Below are 17,805 nucleotides of genomic sequence, written 5' to 3' on the forward strand. Positions count from 1 at the left end.
AGTTTAGGTTGTACAAAAGAGAGTCTTTTGGCCTAAAAGTTATTAAAGAGAATTGAGTCAAAATCCTCGTGGTCATGGTTTTTCTTCCTATTGGGCTAGGAAGTTTTCCTTGTAAAAATCTCGTGTTCCTAGTTCTTTCTTAATTCATGCAATTATTTTTTCTTACTTAATCATTCTTTTATTTCCGCAAAAAGTTTGAAAATCTCTCCAACTACAATTCACCCCCCCTCTTGTAGTTGCTTAAGTGTTCGTCCTAGACTAATAGAATGGAATAATGTTGGAACACAAGGTGACACTCAAGAAGAGGGGGGGGGGGGTTTGAATTGAGTGACTAAATTTAATCGCTTTTCGCAAAAACTCTATTATGGCACTGTGCTATTCGCTCGAAATTCTCCGATTCGTATTTTTGCGAAAACTAAAGCATAACAAACTATGAAATTATAGATCAAACACGAGATGTAATGTGGTTCAATCTCACCTCTGAGATCTACATCCACACGAACCAAATTCTTTTATTATTTGAATCCTATAATATCAATCTCTTGATACAATAAGATTCCTCCACTACTAACTCTAGTAGTGCTCCCCAACACTTAACCCTAAGTTGCTACTCTCTATGATGATGAAAATTACAGAACGAATGATTCCTCAAAAGGATGCTTCTTATTCAAGCATATAGAGGATTGTTACAATCGTTGTTTAGAAACCTAGGCTGAGTGGAACTCTGTGCTATACTATATGCCTCAGGAAACAATTTTCAGCTCTCGAAATCTCCGATTTAATTCTCTGAAAATGTGACTTACGAAACTGAGTTATATTCCATTTTATAGCTTATGGACTGATCAAAAATCTTCTCAAAGATATGTTTTCTTTCACCCTTAATTTAAGAGATAAAACCTTTTTCCTTTAAGAAAACAAACTTTATCTTCTTCATCTTTATCTTTAACTCTAAAAAGATAAGTTTTTTCTTAAATCAATGTTTATCTAAAACTTTGATAACCAAATTTGTTATCTTTTTACTTTATCAACACTCCTTTTTTTCGAAATTCTTTTCCAAACTTGTTTTCTTAAATTGATTTTTACAATTTCCTTTTCCTTTTTCAAATCGATTTTATTTTTATAAATTCTTATTTAAATCGGTTTTTTATAAAATCTTTTTTATAAATGTTTTCTTTGATATCTAAATTTTGAAACTAAGATTCCCTTTTTATATAGAAATATGGAATTAATATGCTTACCTATTTTCTTAGCTCTAAGAAAATAAATAACCATTCTAATTTGACATTTCTAATTTTAGCACAAAGTTTAACACAAGGTTCCAATACTTTACATTACATAATTAAGAGTATAACAAAATCTAAGCTTCCATATCTTCAAGTTCTTCAAGCTTTCACGAATGTTCAATCTTCATGGCTTTCTTAGATAACTGATACACTCATACAAGTTATGGCACAAATTGTTTATTAGAATCCTGGCTTGTTTGGGTCTGACTTGGTTCATTGTGAGTATACCCATGACCTATTTGAGAAGCTGTTTTGACACTACTAGTTGTAGATGCCAAATACATTCGAATTAATGCCAAATGTTCAATTCTTACTTACTTGGTATCGAGCATGTAAAATACCAGAACTTCCATGTTCTTTTCTTTATCATTAGCATCTTATTAATTTCACATATTACCTTCTTAACTATTAATTTTAGCTGAACTTCATTTAGTGTGACAAAAATACAGCCTATGTTTTCCAAAGATTAAAAAGTTTAGAACACTAAAGCAGTCTAGAAAAATTTGCGTTATATGCACTTACCTCTTTTTTTATTATACTATTTTGTTTTTCATGTTTGTGGAGACGATTTTTTGGACGTCAATATCTCTAATTGCGTATAAGTGAAACTTATATAAATTTGATATTTTGAATTTTTGGATTGAGACAAATTTAACAGACCTAATTGACTATCTACATTTTTTCTTATATAATGATGTGAGATAACTTAACAAAGTCGTTCATGAATAGTATAAAAAACGATATCTTACGCTCCATTAAGAAAACAGAGCAAGTATAAGAAAAGGTAACTTTAATAGATGGCAGTCAACAATTCAAGCTATATATTTGTATTCATATTGCGACCCGGAAAGAAAAATAATCATGAAGATCGTCCACTGGGTTAAGGGAACAGTAGGAGAGAAGCAGAACTATAACATATACATTTAGGCAACATTACATTACTTAGCAATCCATTTGCTAAGCTCAAACTTCTGATGTCTTTTCTTAATGAACTTCTCTGCTTCGACATCAATATCTTCATAAACTTTCCTACCACCAACTTGCTGATTTAGCGTTGTTTCCGAAAAGACATGAGAGAAATAGATGTTGGATTCATCTAACAAGCTCACTGTGCGAACTACCTTACTCGGTGATGTGTATGACATTTCGTGATGAGAAAATAATCTCTTTGAAAGATATATATATAGGCGCTGTTAGGTTTGAAATTTAACTTCATTGATTTCGTAAATTATCAATGTGCAGCACGTTTTTCATATGCAGATGCTAACAATAACTAGGTAGCAATTCTATCATATATTTTAATTCTAAACCCACGTCGCATCTATTTCTCCATTTATATATCGGCGCCTGATATTGTGACATATACACGTAAGCATCTTTAAAGCATATGCATTTGCTAACTGGAGTATTTAATATTATTGTACTAATCCTATGTCATGAGCCAGCGAACATCATCATAATTGTTAATTTTATCTACCAAGAAGAATCATACTAATGTATATATATATATATATATATAATATATATATATATATATATATTATATATATATATATATATATATATATATAATATAATATATATATATTATATATATTATAATAGGGGTAGGATCCGCTGAAAACAGCTCTTAATCTGAAAACTGAAAACAAGGTAACTTTTAAGCCCTTTTGGGTAACTTTTAACACTTTTAGGGTAACTTTTGTCAGTTTTAGGGTAACTTTATTAATTTGTAGTTCTATATATTTCAAGGGTAACTTTATTTATTATAAGAGTAACTATTACCACTTTTAAGGGTAACTTTTACCATTTTTAGGACAACTTTTTAGATTTTAAGGGTAACTTATTTTAACTTTGATTATAGTTAAACCTATGAAGGATTCGAACCTACATCGTTGTGTCTTACACAATGTTTTGCCAATTGAGCTAATAGGTTGTATGAATTTCGCCAAATATATGTAGTGAGAGGGGGTAACAAAGAGCTTTAATACAGCAACTAATAACAATTTTTGGAAACTAATAAAAACAGAGTATGCTACACCATAATGAACAAGATAAAAATAACAGAGAGAACACCAAAAGTAAAAAGTAGACAATACACATGAAACGAAAGATTAGGAAAATTAAAATTATCAGTTTACATCAGAGAAAGCAACAACATCCAAGTAATGAACCATAAGATTTCATAAACACGCAATATAATTACCCTAAAAGTGCATAAAGTTACCCTTGAAATATATTGAAATTACCCTAAAATTGCTAAAAGTTAGCCTAAAAAGGTAAAATTATCCTAAAAGTGGTAATATTTAGTCTTATAATAAATAAAGTTATCCTTCAAATATATACAACTACCCTTAATATAATAAAGTTACCCCAAAACTGGCAAAAGTTATCCTAAAAGTGTTAAAAGTTACCCTAAAGGGGTTAAAAGTTACCCTTGTTTTCAGTTTTCAGCCTAAAGATAGTTTCACGAGATCTCATTCCTATATATATTATATATATATTATATATATATATATATAATATATATATTATATATATTAACGAGTTGTATATATATGATTCTTTGATTTGTTCTATCTCTTTTACCTTTTTGCCTCAAATTTCAGAAAGGAAAGTTAACTTTGCTCCCCCTCCCAAAAGTCTTTTCCATGTATCTATGCATAAAATACATTATTTGTTTTATTTTATGAATGGCGTCCACCAGATAAAATAATATTATTTTTTATTTAATATTTACAACACATTTTACTCCACTATTTGATCTCCAAGGGGCCAAAATATTTTCAAATGCAACAATTGAGACAAAATTGGTGATGAAGAAAAGGATTTTTGGCAAAAGAGTAAGCCAAAATGTTAAAATTCTAAAAAAAAAAAAGGCAATTGGAGAAAAATTGTGGCTCTAAAATAAGGAAAATTTGCACAAAATCACCTTAAGTTTTCACTGATTAAGAAACTCCCACTTTTATGTTTTTTTTTCCTAAATTTCCACCTAAACTTTACAAAACCTTTATAAACTCCCACCACTTAACGGGTTTTGCCAAACTCCATTAGTAGTGGGACCCACTTTGGTTATTTCTTTTGTTTTTCCCTCCAATCAACTCGCTTCCCTCATTCATCTCTCTAAAAATGATGTCGTCTTCCTCTTCCCACCATTAAGTTTTCCTTTTTTTTTCCAATTCTCTCTCTCTTCATTCATCTCTCTTGAAATCTGGGTAAATTTCAGGGTTCCAGACAACATTTTTGTAGAGATGAATGAGGGAAGTGAGTTGCTTGGAGGGAAAAACAAAGAAATAACTGATGTGGGTCCCACCACTAACGGAGTTTGGCAAAATATCAGTTAAGTGGTGGGAGTTTATAAAGGTTTTGTAAAGTTTAGGTGTAAATTTAGGGAAAAAAAAACATAAAGGTGGAAGTTTCTAAATAAGTGAAAACTTAAGGTGGTTTTGTGCAAATTTTCCCTAAAATAACGATAAAAAACCGTGCATATGGCGTAACTAGTCATCGTAAAAAGGATGTCCTGAAATTCTGACTGATCATAAACTGATAATGTGTATTATATAGAAAAGTGCTCCAAAGCTCAAGGAGAAAATGTTGCTGAGAAGTCCATACAAATGAGGATATGTAAGGTGGTAAGATATGCATCACAAGATTGTAGAAAAGTGCTTCATCAACTTATTTAAAAACTAAATACAATGTATCGTCAGGCAGGTAACAAGCCATATAGGCAACTACATACAATGTATCGTCACATATTTAAAAACTAAGCATGATATCTCCTACTTAGCTTATGAGGCATTACAGCTAGTATCCTAGCTCTAGTATTAATATTAATTTGCTTCACCCCTTGCTCTATGTTAGGGACACACTAATAATAGACTAAATTCCAAGCTGACCAAATAAAGGCAGTAAACCAGCTAACATCACTCGTTTCCTAACATTTGACTTTCTAATATGTTGTATATATATTATCCTGATCAATTGTTGCATATCATCAGTCTGATGCAAGAGCTTAAACCAGTCTTTAAGCATCTTCAAGAAATTGAAGCTAAATTCTTGAAATACAAATGTTGGTGAGTTTCACTATGATTGCCACAAATAAGGCAGGTATCAGATGCAATAACACAAAACTAAACAAGATTGGAAGTTGTCTGAAACTTTTCCTGTATTGCCAACCAAGAGATAAATGTGTGCTTTGGCACACTCAGCCTATTCCACACCACTATGTCCCATTTTAGAATTTGTTGCTCCCCTTTCAGCTTCTCATAACCTTTTTCACGAAGTACACCTCTGTATCATAAAATTATTTATTGTGTGAGTGGTTCATGGGCGCAACACACTCCCTCACATGTAAGTTGTCCATAATCGCGGTCTAGATAAATTCAAACCCAACCTTGGCTACGATATGATGTTAAGTTTTAATCAAGTCATGTCGTCTTTCTATTCCTTAATTCAACGATATATATACACCCTATAGGACCAAGAACTAATTTGAATTAATCTAGTTAATATAAGTATTGGAGCTTAATGATAAAGCATGTAATGCTGATGTGGATAATAATATAAGCCACATCAGCTTATGGTTGTTACAAGATAGTTATTACTCCTAACTAACTATCTAACAAACCTTTGTATAAATAGAGCTCTTTCTCTCTCTTTGTACAGTAAGAAATACAATAATACAAATTATTACTTCTCTCTTCTCTCAATCATTTCTCTCATTTCTCTGAACATATGAAGTTAATCTTCATAAATTGTCATGGTATCAGAGCTATGATCGAATTCTAGGACATATTTTCACTGAATCTTCCGCATTGATTTTGAAATTCTTTTTTCTGCAAATTCAAAGGTGATCAGAAGAATTTCAGCTCAAAATTTCTTTGATCAAGGTGTGTTTCTTGTTTTGATTCACACACGCTAGATTCTTTGTATATTACAGAATTTCTTCTTTAATCTTGCTGATTTTGTAATAATTGTTGAAATCTTTCTGAAATTTCAGGCCAATTTCAAGCAATCTTACATTTTCCTAAAACTCTCAATATCAGATTCATTTTTCATTTGTTTCTCAAAATTTCATCATCTTTTCTTCATTTGTTCCTCAATCTGTTCATAATGACTACTTCTTCAAGCACAAACACATCATCTAATATGCCTTTAAATCAGGATCCGAATAGTCCATACTATATTCATCCCTCTAATTCACATTCTGCTCAATTAGTTTCCTTCAAATTTAATGGTGAAGGATATACTAATTGGAAAAGAGCCATGTTGCTCACTCTCTCAGCCAAGAATAAGGTTGGTTTTGTAGATGGAAGTCACAAACCTCCTGCTGATGAGATATCTGTTGAATATAAAGCATGGTCAAGATGCAATGATCTAGTTTGCTCCTGGATTTTGTTTAATCTTGATGAAAACATAGCTAGTAGTGTTATGTTTATGAGAACTGCTAGAGATATATGGTTGGACCTTGAAGAACCTTTTGGTTACACTTCTCTGGCTTAGATTTATGCATTAGAACAAAAATTAGCTGACATACATCAAGAAGGAACTCAATCTGTGTCTGAGTTCTTTACTAGTATCAAGACTGTCTGGGATGCAATTGATGAGGCTAATCCTCTGCCTTATTGTACCTGTAATAAATGCTCTTGCAACTTAACTAAGAGACTTCTTGAAAGGCATCAAGAAAAAATGATCATTCAATTCATTATGAAGTTGACAGATCAGTTTGCAATAATTCGAGGAAACATGCTCATGATGCAGAAATTACCTAAGGTTATTGAATCTTTTAGGATGTTTGCTAAGGAGGAGAAACACAAGGAAATTTCATCTACCACTTCTTCACAAACTGAGTCCATGGCTTTTATAGCAGATAAACGAAGATATTATGAACATAGATCATTTGGAAACAATGTAAAGACCACCAGCAACAATTTCAAGAAACCTTTCAAAGGTTATGGACGTACTAAGGTTGATAAACCTGGTTCCAAGTACTATTGTACTCACTGTGAGGTTCCAGGTCATAGTGTTGATAGGTGCTTCAAAATTCATGGCTATCCAGCCAATTTCAAAGGGTTCAAAGATAAACGAGTTGCTGCTGTATCTACTCATGAAGAAACTATTGCTATGGATGTTGATGATTCACCTGGTCTTTCCCTCTTTATGGATCAATATAATCAACTTATCACTATGCTTAAATCTCAATCAACCACCACTGGAGCACAAGCTATGATGGCGGGTAACAGTCTATGTTTCTTGTCTTGCTCTGACTCTAAATGGTTACTTGATAGTGGTGCAACAGACCACATTTGCTCTGACTTATACATGATTCTGAAAATTTCGTTACTATTCCTGATGAAAGTAAAATACCAGTAAAGCACATTGGTTCAGTCATGTTAACTTCTGACATTATACTTCATAATGTGTTACATGTGCCTCAATTCAAGTTCAATCTCATTTCTGTGCACAAGTTATGCCAAGATATGAATTGTGAATTACATTTCACTTTTGATAAATGCTTTGTTTCTCAGAACGAGAAGTTGATTCATCTTGGTAATCTCAAGGCTGGATTGTATAATGTTCAAGATCACAAGGTTTTTCCCAAAGTTGCTGCTGTTTCTCTTACATACAATAAGACTTGTCTAGCTACTGTTAATGATGCTAAGCTGTGGCACCTTAGATTAGGCCATTTGCCTTTTAACAAACTACATTTTCTTCCTATTTCTTGTGATCCTAAGTCTTGTCATGACATCATTTGTCAAGTTTGTCCCAAGGCAAAGCAAACTCGTGTACCTTTTCCTAGAAGCTCAATAAAAACAACTAAACCTTTTGAACTGTTACACCTTGATGTTTGGGGTCCTCACTCTGTTAATACACCTTCTGGTTGTAACAAAGTCCTCACCATAGTAGATGATTTTAGCAGGTTTACATGGGTACACTTCTTGAAATATAAATCTAATTGTGTTTTTGTCATGAAGAATTTTCTGCAAATGGTTCAGATTCAGTTCAATACAAATGTGCAATGCATTAGATCAGATAATGCTGGTGAATTGTGTGAAGGTGACATGAAACAGCTTTATGATCATCTTGGTATTCTCATTCAAACAAGTTGTAGTGATACACCTCAGCAAAATGGAGTTGTAGAACGTAAGCACAAACATCTTATGGAGACTGCGAGGGCTTTATACATTCAGTCCAGAGTGCCTGATAGATTTTGGGGATATTGTGTCATGTGTGCTTCTTATCTGATCAATAGGATGCCTCTGAAAGCAATTAATCATGCTACTCCATACTTCAGATTATATGGCAAAGCTGCTAATCTTTCCCATCTTCGAACCTTTGGTTGTTTATGCTATGTCTCTACTTCTAAACATAGTAGATCTGAGCTTCATGCTAGAGCTCAACCTTATGTATTCATTGGTTATTCTGATCAGCATAAGGGATATAAGGTTCTTGACATTGACACTAACAAGGTTAGTGTCACAAGGGATGTTTACTTTCATGAAAGACACTTTCCATATCATCTTTTTCATAAACATTCTACACCTACAACTAACTACACAAATGTCATCTATCTTCCTTCTAGTTCTTCCCCAATCTTTCATGACCCACCTGAATTCTCTTCACCAACTACATTTTTCCCTTCTCATGATTCTCCCTCTCCTTATCCTGCTCACATCCCTTCTACTTCTACTACCACTTCACCTGATTCCTCTTCTTCTCTTGCTACACCTATTGCTGTTCCTTACTCATCTTCCCCCACACCCGAACCTTCTTCACTTCCTAGAAAATCTACCAGACAACACCATCCTCCTTCTTACCTACAAGACTATCATTGTCTTTCCACTTCTTCTCTACCTTCTCCTTACTGGCCGGTGTAACTTTGTTTCTTATCATATATTTCCTTTTGAACATTAAGTTTTCATCTCTCAAGCATGTACTTTAACTGAACCTTCTAATTACTCTGAAGCCTCTACTGATCCTTTATGGATTGATGTTATGTCTGCTGAACTCTTAGCTTTACAGAAAAACAACGCTTGGGATCTGGTTCCACTTCTAAAGGGTAAGAAACCAATTGGTTCTAAATGGGTCTACAAAGTTAAGCTCAAAGCTAATGGTGAATTAGAGAGGTGCAAAGCTCGTTTAGTTGCTAAAGGTTTCAATCAAAAATATGGGATTGATTATGAAGAGACCTTTAGTCCAGTGGTTAAAATGAGCACAGTTTGAACTATTATAGCTGTGGCAGCTTGCAAGAAATAGCAATTATTTCAACTAGATGTGAATAATGCCTTCTTGCATGGTGATTTAAAAGAAGAAGTTTACATGAGAGTGCCTGAAGGAATGGCAAATCCACATAAGCTTGTTTGCAAACTCACTAAGTCCCTCTATGGACTTAAACAGGCTTCTAGACAATGGCATGACAAGCTTTCTCACTCTCTTCTTGCTCAAGGCTTTGTGAAATCCCACTATGATCATAGTCTGTTTATTAAGAAGCATCATGAAGATATCTGTATTGCAGCAGTGTATGTTGATGACATACTTGTAACTGGTAATAATCTTGCTGAAATGGAGGCTCTTAAGGTTAATTTGCATCATGAATTCAGTATCAAGGATCTTGGTCAGTTGCACTATTTCCTTGGTCTAGAAGTGGGTTATACAGATTCTGGTATTTTGTTAAGCCAAGGCAAGTTTACAAAGGAACTTCTTTCTTTCTGCAAGTTTGATCTTTCTAAGAAAGCTTCTACTCCTCTTCCCATCAATCTTAAGTTACATGCTGACCTTGGAGACCTACTGGATGATCCTTCTACTTACAGATCATTAGTAGGGAAGCTTAATTTTCTTACAACAAGCAGGCCTGACTTAGCCTATGCAGTTCAGAATCTTAGTCAATTCATGCAGAATCCAAGAACATCCCATCATGATGCATTGCTTCATACTCTTAGATATGTTGCTTGCACAGCTAGTCAAGGCATCATGCTTAAAGCCAGTGACAACTTATGCCTACAAGCTTTCTCTGATTCTGACTGGGCAGCTTGTCCAGATTCTAGGCAATCCATCACTGGTTATATACTTCTTTTTGGTGGTTCACCTATTACTTGGAAATCCAAGAAACAAAGCATTGTATCCAAGTCTTCTTCTGAGGCTGAATACAGAGCTATGGCAGCTGCTGCATCAGAAGTAACCTGGGCTGTCAGGTTGTTAGAGGATCTGGGCATTACTAATCTGAAGCCTGTTACTCTCCACTGTGACAACCAATCAACTCTTCACATAGCCAAGAATCCAGTCTTCCATGAGAGGACAAAACACATAAAGATTGATTGTCACTTCACTAGAGAGAAAGTTCTTGAAGGTCTGATTCATCGCACCTATCTTCCTACTCAGAAACAATTGGCTGATATCTTTACTAAAATTCTTCCCTCTAAACAGCTCAATGTTCTTCTTCACAAGTTAGGAATGTCTACTACTATCCCTTCCAACTTGAGGGGGGGTATTGGAGCTTAATAATAAAGCATGTAATGCTGATGTGGATAATAATATAAGCCACATCAGCTTATGGTTGTTACAAGATAGTTATTACTCCTAACTAACTATCTAACAAACCTTTGTATAAATAGAGCTCTGATCTTTCTCTCTCTTTGTACAATAAGAAATACAATAATACAAATTTTTACTTCTCTCTTCTCTCAATCATTTCTCTGAACATATGAAGTTAATCTTCATAAATTGTTAATAAGATAAAATACTACTTAAGATAAATCCTATCTCTAATAGGATACTTTCTCACAATTGTAAAACCTAGGTAGTTCTCTGTTTGTGCTAAGGTTGTATGTTGTACTAAATTGGTAAAACAATTTTACATAAATTATATGCTTAACAAAAAAAAAAATGCAAAACTGTCTTGTCTTACTGAGCTAACGAATACCCCAATAATTGAGATCGCGAAAATGCGATTTCTTTATTGCACCTTCATGCTAAAGAGATTTTTAGCCAAGCAGTCTTGCATAGTAAGGTTTATTGATCACTTATGTGATTTGCAAAAAGCAGAGTTTGATTAATCAGATTCGTAACAATTAAAAAAAAAAAAGTTATAACAAAAGTTTACTCCAACACTTCCATGCATACAACATAAAATCATTCACACTCCAATCATTTTCTATGTGTAGTTTTCCAATAGCTTAGCTCGAAATTCTGATGCTTCCTTCTAATAAATTTCTCTGCTGCTGCATCAACATCTGCATAACTGCCTTTACCACTGACATTCCTGCTCCCATTCTGCTGCTGTTGCCATTGCTGCTGCTGGTGTTGCCGTTGCTGCGGCTTAACCGCTTCACTCATACTACGCCCAGCATTTTGATTGTCCTTCTTCAACGGCGACAATACATGAGAAAAATAAATGTTATATTCATCTAATAAACTCTCTGTCCGAACTAGTTTGCTCCATTTTGCAGACGACATTTTCTTATTTTGAATTATATGTTTAATGTGTTGTAGTTTGTGAAGGATGAAAAAAATGGGGGACCTTCGAATACGTATTTATACGTGTATATTTAGTTCTATATTTGTCTCTTCTTCTTTTTTTTTGGAGTTTTTGATGCACGCGTTTTGGATATCTAAATGCTGAACCACCTCCCTTGACAAATAATCACGCGAGTATATGCTCATTCGAATCTGCAAAAGCATTAAAGCATACTTCATCTTAAAAGTTAATACGAAAATAGTACATACTACTTTGCCTGCATTTTATACAATTTTTAGTTGAATGATGCCTCTTTAGCTTTGTCCGAGAAAGTAGCTGAGCTAGAAGCCGTCACTGAAATACTCAAAAACAAAAATAATGGTTGGCCGTCTTCTTTGATAATTTCTATGCTTAAAGAAGCTGCACCTAATTGTTCTAGTTTGTTAGCTAATTGCCGAATTTCTTTAAGTTTTAAGATAATCCTAAGTTTCCAGATAGATATCGCATGTAAGAAAAATTCCCTTCATGAATTTTTTTGGATGATTCACAGTTGTTGGTTATCCTTTTTGTTTATATCTTTGAAGTTTTATTGAAACTTAGAAACAAAAATATGAAAACGAGAATATGTAAAACACTGAGTTTTCTAAATAATAAACATGATTAGGACTAATATTACCAAATTACAAGTATTCTGGTATGGAATAAATAGTAGCGTATGAACCGCTATCTTCTGGGTAAATGTAAGCCGGTTCGATGTCCTACAAAGCAGAGCACGTAAACTAACATCAGGGGTTGATCTGAGGAAAGCCCCTCCAATGCCTAAGTCAGTAACGAGTAAACCGGTAGCTCTCAAGTGGAGTATGAATGTGTTTGTGAACGTATCTTATGACTCATATCAACGGGGTATTTATAGGAGCCGGCAAGAGTCATTGCCCAAGTAGTACTCTACTCCTATTGGTTGGACGTAGGTATATTCCTTTGGGATAAACTTAATCCTGTATTGATGTTTATCTTTAGGCCCGTAGGCGCATCTAGATTTAAACTGGATCAAGCCCAGGCCCATGTGAGAATGTCCCAGGGAGGAGTACCACCTAGGTATCCTGGAGGAACCGGTACGACAAAGTCAACGGTTATATGATAAATGCATTGACTATGCCAATTCTTATCGGTCATGTGGACCGGTATGGAACTTATTAAGCCCCCATACAACTAGCCCCCAATCCGGTATGTCTGATAGAGTCGTATCCTACTTATTAAATTTTAATCGCCATGGCATAGCTGACATGAAATAGCGTTGGAAAGTTGATCGTTGCGTGGGAATCCCAATCGTCGCCTTGATGCGCGTGGCTACTGTCAGAGCTCATTATGAGAAATTGCTTCACAGCTGTTTTCGTGCTTCCTAACACGTGGCGTGATCAAGGACGGGAACGCGAAGAGTCGCGTAATCTAAGCCATGAATTCTATAAATACGCTTTGGGTGACCTCCGCTCCTCACTTCTCATCATCCTTCATTTTCTCGGTTCGTACTTTCTTCCACTTCTTGCTTCCAGGTATTTCCACAAAAAACTTTCCTTATCTTTCATACCGTCTTAAATTATCAATATGTCTTCTGCTTCTGATTCATAAAATATATCTGGAAGTCCTTCCGTTATGACCGATAGTGACCTTAGTTCCGATAGTAGTATCTCTTCCAACTTTGTAGTCTTTGCTTGCTCACCAGTAATAGATATTGATGCCGAACGTAGAACCAAACATCGCCATGACCCTAATACCTCCTGGCTATGTGGCATCGTTAGAAAATGCTTTAGGGGTGCCGGTGTACGTCCAGTATGGGACCATGGTTGGAATGGCCGAACACTCGATCCCCTCAACTATTCCCCCCATGTTAAGCTTCATCGTCTAGGCCAGCCGGCATGACGACCAAAGGTGAGGCTAGAGTTGGGCCATCTCGGACCCCGGGAGAGGCGTCGCCCGTTAATTTGATGACGTCGAGAGCGTTGTCCGCTCTTTGTTGTCAGATTAGAAGTCCATCACTTTAGAGGCCGAAAAAGATGAAGATATTCCGACCGACTCTGATGAGGAGGCTTTGGCGGAATAGTAAATGCCTCCCAACAAGGCCGGTCGTGCCGCTGCCGTGGAGATCGATGACGCCTTGGCGAGTATATGCAACGGGAATAAATCTCTTGTTAAGGGGATAAAAGGAGATAAAATAACAGAATGTCCTCCCAGGTATGTAGCGATATATGCACACATGCTAGATTTCGGCTTTCGTTTTCCCTTGGACCCTTTTATCGTTAAAAAATTTTGGAGCTTGGAATATCTTTTTGGCTCAGTTGACGCCACTAGGATGGCTAAACTTGATTGCCTACGCCTGGGTAATCCGATATAAAGGATTCTCGGAGACCCTGAACCTGTTCCGTAAACTTCATTGGATCAAGGATGATGGTTCGGCAAAGGGTAAAGGGAAAGGGAAATGAAAAAGGTCCCGGGGCGGCGAAGACCAAGGCTGGGGTGGTTGGATGTACTTATATAAAAAGGCCGGTAAGTTGATAGTCTACCCCAAGCTGACCTCTTTAAAGCATTGGAGGGAGCATTTTTTCTGGGTAAAGGTATCTGTCGACTTTCCCCTACGCTGTCAATGGACCAAGCCCCGTTCCTAGAGGGAGCATATCCCTGACAGAGGGATGAGTGGACGGGAGAAGGAGGCATATGACTTTTTTGCGGCCACTACCATACCAGCTCAGAAGGGAAAGAAAAAGATTCCGATGCCGCTCACTTGGCTTCCTCATGTCAAGTACATTTTGATCCGGCCCTTTTTGCACTGGGTTTTTGTACTACCGACCCCCATGGTGGGTTTTATTGGTCGCTTTGTCTCTTGTAGATGTCATATGTGCTGAATATGTTTCTAATTCATCCTTTTTCTTCGTTAATAGGCTGGGAGCATCACATCCGGGAGGCGTTGCATCTTAATTATAACTACGTATACGAACCAATTAGCAACATGCCACCCAAGCCAGCTTGCCGATTCACTTCTATTCCCATCAGCATCGGTGGTCGAGGTGGTAGGCAAGGTTGCGGCTCCAGTCGAGGAGTCGGTAGTGACGAAGATGACAGGGACTCTATGCCCCTGATTTATCAAAAATCGAGCCTGCCGCCCTTAAAGCGCAAGGCTGAAGGCAACCGTGAGAAGGTGTCTAAGAAGCCGGCTAACGAGCCGACAAAGGAGCCCGTCAAGGGGCTTTCCAAATCGACTGCCGCTGCACCGGCCAACAAGGGGGGCGATGCTGCTCTTGCCCCTCTGATGAAAGGCCGGGTGGCCCAGGTGGGCAGTTCTTCCATTCGATCGACCATCTACAAGCAGCTTACCCTGACGGCGATGATTACCAACCAAGGAAGACGGGCTTCCTTGAACGCTCTGAGGTGGACTCGTTCTCTTGTTAAGGACGGGTCGATGTTCTAGCCAAAGCTCAACGTCTTAGACGATGAGTCATTATTGCTGGATCGCCCTCTGGAAGGTGGGAACTTGGGATACCGGCTGCTACAGGGCCTTCAACTAAAGTACGACATGTCTGTCGATAAGGTGAAGGCCGCTACTGCGGTTGACGCTCATAATTTGGCCGTGGTGAGTTTAATTTATGCTTATCTGCCGGTTGAATTGTTAACATGCTAACGATTTTCTTTTTTCCTTTGGATAGGCAATGAAATTCGGTAAAGAACTCTGCGATCTTTATCGGCATTTCCAGGGGGCCTATCATTTTGAGGTGGAGGCCCATTAGCTCACCGCCGAGCAGCTGGCTGACCGGAAGTCGGAGTTGGTCAATGCGGAGGTGAACCTGAAAAAGGTTGAGACCGACATGACCCAGGTCAGGGCGGACCTGGACGCCACCAATACGATCGAAGGGCACTCCATCATTGTATCAAACAAAGAGGCCATCGACCGAGAACACAGCGCAGTGGCAGAATATCGGAAGTCTATGAACTTCGTCGCTAGATTGCTCAACCAGTATAATGGTGGCTGGGCCGCGGCCATGAGATGCGTTAAGCATACTTTCCCTGACTCTGATTGGTCCCAAGTAGAGGAAGCTCACGGTCGTCAGGATTTTGAACTCCTAGTTGAGGGCGAGGTCTTAGACATCAGGGTTACTGAGGCTGATATTGCCAACACTGACCCGCGTTGTGAGTTCGAGGAGGAATAGGACCAACATGCTACCAACACCGCTGTCGGTACTTAGGAGCAAAAGGAAGCCTAAAAATAGAATTTATTTTTCTTTCCGTCTTCCTTGTAAACCCGGGCGCCTATGGCCGGTATTCTGATTTAGACTTTTAGGGTGTAACCACAAACTTTAATGAATACATGCATCCATTTTACCCAACTTGCAAGTCGGTTCTATTTTCAGTAACGTGAATGTTTTGTTGATTATTCTTTCTTCGAAAATTGTAGAACCCAGCAGATCCGTATTGGTTATGGACCGGTTAGCCACTCTAATTAACACAGCAGATCCATGAAGGTTATTGACTGGTTAGGTTTTAATGCTTATTTGCTTAATCTGGCAGATCAAGGAAGGCCATTGACCGGTTAAGAATATTTTGTATAACAACTCAATCCGGCAGATCCACTAAGGTCATTGACTGGTGATTGATCGTCTTTTAGGGGTTAATCTTGACGGCAAATCCTGATTGGTCATTGACCGTCAGGGGACTTTGATTCGACTAACGACAGATCCACGTAGGTCATAGACCGTTAGAGAACTTGTTGACACACATGATTAGAAGATGCTCATTTTATTAAGTAAAACGGCTCTTCCCGACATCTCCGGATTTATTGCCTAGAAAGTTAGAAATGTGTTTATTGGCTACAATGCCCACTGTTAAGTAATTTAAAACTATTGGCAACAATGCCTTATTGCTATGAGATTGCTATCTAGACATAGTACTTCTTCAGAACGCTAGCATTCCAACTGTTCTTCAGTAGTTTTCCGGACATGTCTTCTAGCCGGGAAGGCTCCTGGGACGATTTCTTCTTTTACGAGGTATGGTCCTTCCCAATTGGCAGTGAGCTTTCCGTCAATATGCTCCTTGTTGGTAGTTGTTGTGCGTCTGAGTACCAGATCTGCTTTCACAATTAGTCGGCTTCGCACTCGCTTGTTATAGGCACTGCTAATCCGATCCTTGTATGCTGCTGACTTGAGTTCGGTGGCTAGTCGGACCTCTACAAGAGGTCCAGATCTTCCTTGTGCAGCTTCTCCTTCAGCTTTGGGTCGTAATTTAGGATACGCCAGTTAGGCAGTCCTACCTCTACCAGCAGCACCGCTTCTGCCCCAAAAGCCAGCATGAAGGGTGTTTCACCAGTGGCTTCCTTATTAGTGGTCATGTTTGACCATAGTACAGCCGGAACCATGTCTGCCCATGCACCCTTTAAGTCGTCCAGCCTCTTCTTTAGTGCATTCAGGATCTGATTGTGTGGCGGCTCCTGCTTGGCCATTGCTTTGAGGGTGGCATACTGATGAATATGCGAATTTGATGTCGTATGGGCTTAGAAAACTCTTCATGGGGCCACAATCAAATTGGACGCCATGGTCCATGACAATTCCCATAGGAATCCCAAACCTGGTGATCACGTCCGGCACATGAACTTCTTCGCTTGGTTAGCAGTGATCTTCGCGGTCGGTTCTACCTCGATCCATTTTGGGAGGTAATCAATGCCTACAATGTGGAATTTCCTTCCCCCAGATGCCGGTGTGAATGTCCCTATGATGTCCATCCCTCACTAAGCGAAATGGATCGGGTTGAGGATTGGCTGCAGATCATTAGCTGGTTGATTAATTATCAGTGCAAACCTTTGGCATTTAACGCACTTTTTTACGTAGGTCTGTGCGTCTGTCAGCATGGTTGGCCAGTACGTAGAATCCTGCTCTTGGATTTCTTCGATTACCTTTATGGCGTCGTTGGCCGTCACGCACCTTGTATGGATGGCCTTGGAAGATGCAATACCACGGCGAGTCCCTTCTAAGCTTCGTAGTCGTCATCCTATCTTCCAGTAGAGTACCAGTCAGTTTGTAGGCCAGTATA

The 17,805-nt window shown here is 37.6% G+C and overlaps 1 protein-coding gene across 1 annotated transcript; it reads left to right on the forward strand.

The window, feature by feature from the left end:
* Window positions 1-9,602: 9,602 nt before the first annotated feature.
* Window positions 9,603-10,781, forward strand: LOC109135229 (uncharacterized mitochondrial protein AtMg00810-like). The gene has a single exon (XM_019249962.2). It carries the CDS (start codon window positions 9,603-9,605, stop codon window positions 10,779-10,781), a length of 1,179 nt encoding a protein of 392 aa, XP_019105507.2.
* Window positions 10,782-17,805: the final 7,024 nt, after the last annotated feature.

The sequence above is a fragment of the Beta vulgaris genome, chromosome 6, assembly GCF_026745355.1.
Source record: "Beta vulgaris subsp. vulgaris cultivar EL10 chromosome 6, EL10.2, whole genome shotgun sequence".
Lineage (NCBI taxonomy): Eukaryota > Viridiplantae > Streptophyta > Magnoliopsida > Caryophyllales > Amaranthaceae > Beta > Beta vulgaris.

Excerpts from the sequence above, each read along its gene's own strand:
- LOC109135229 (XM_019249962.2), top strand. The coding sequence starts at position 9,603 with ATGAGAGTGCCTGAAGGAATGGCAAATCCACATAAGCTTGTTTGCAAA.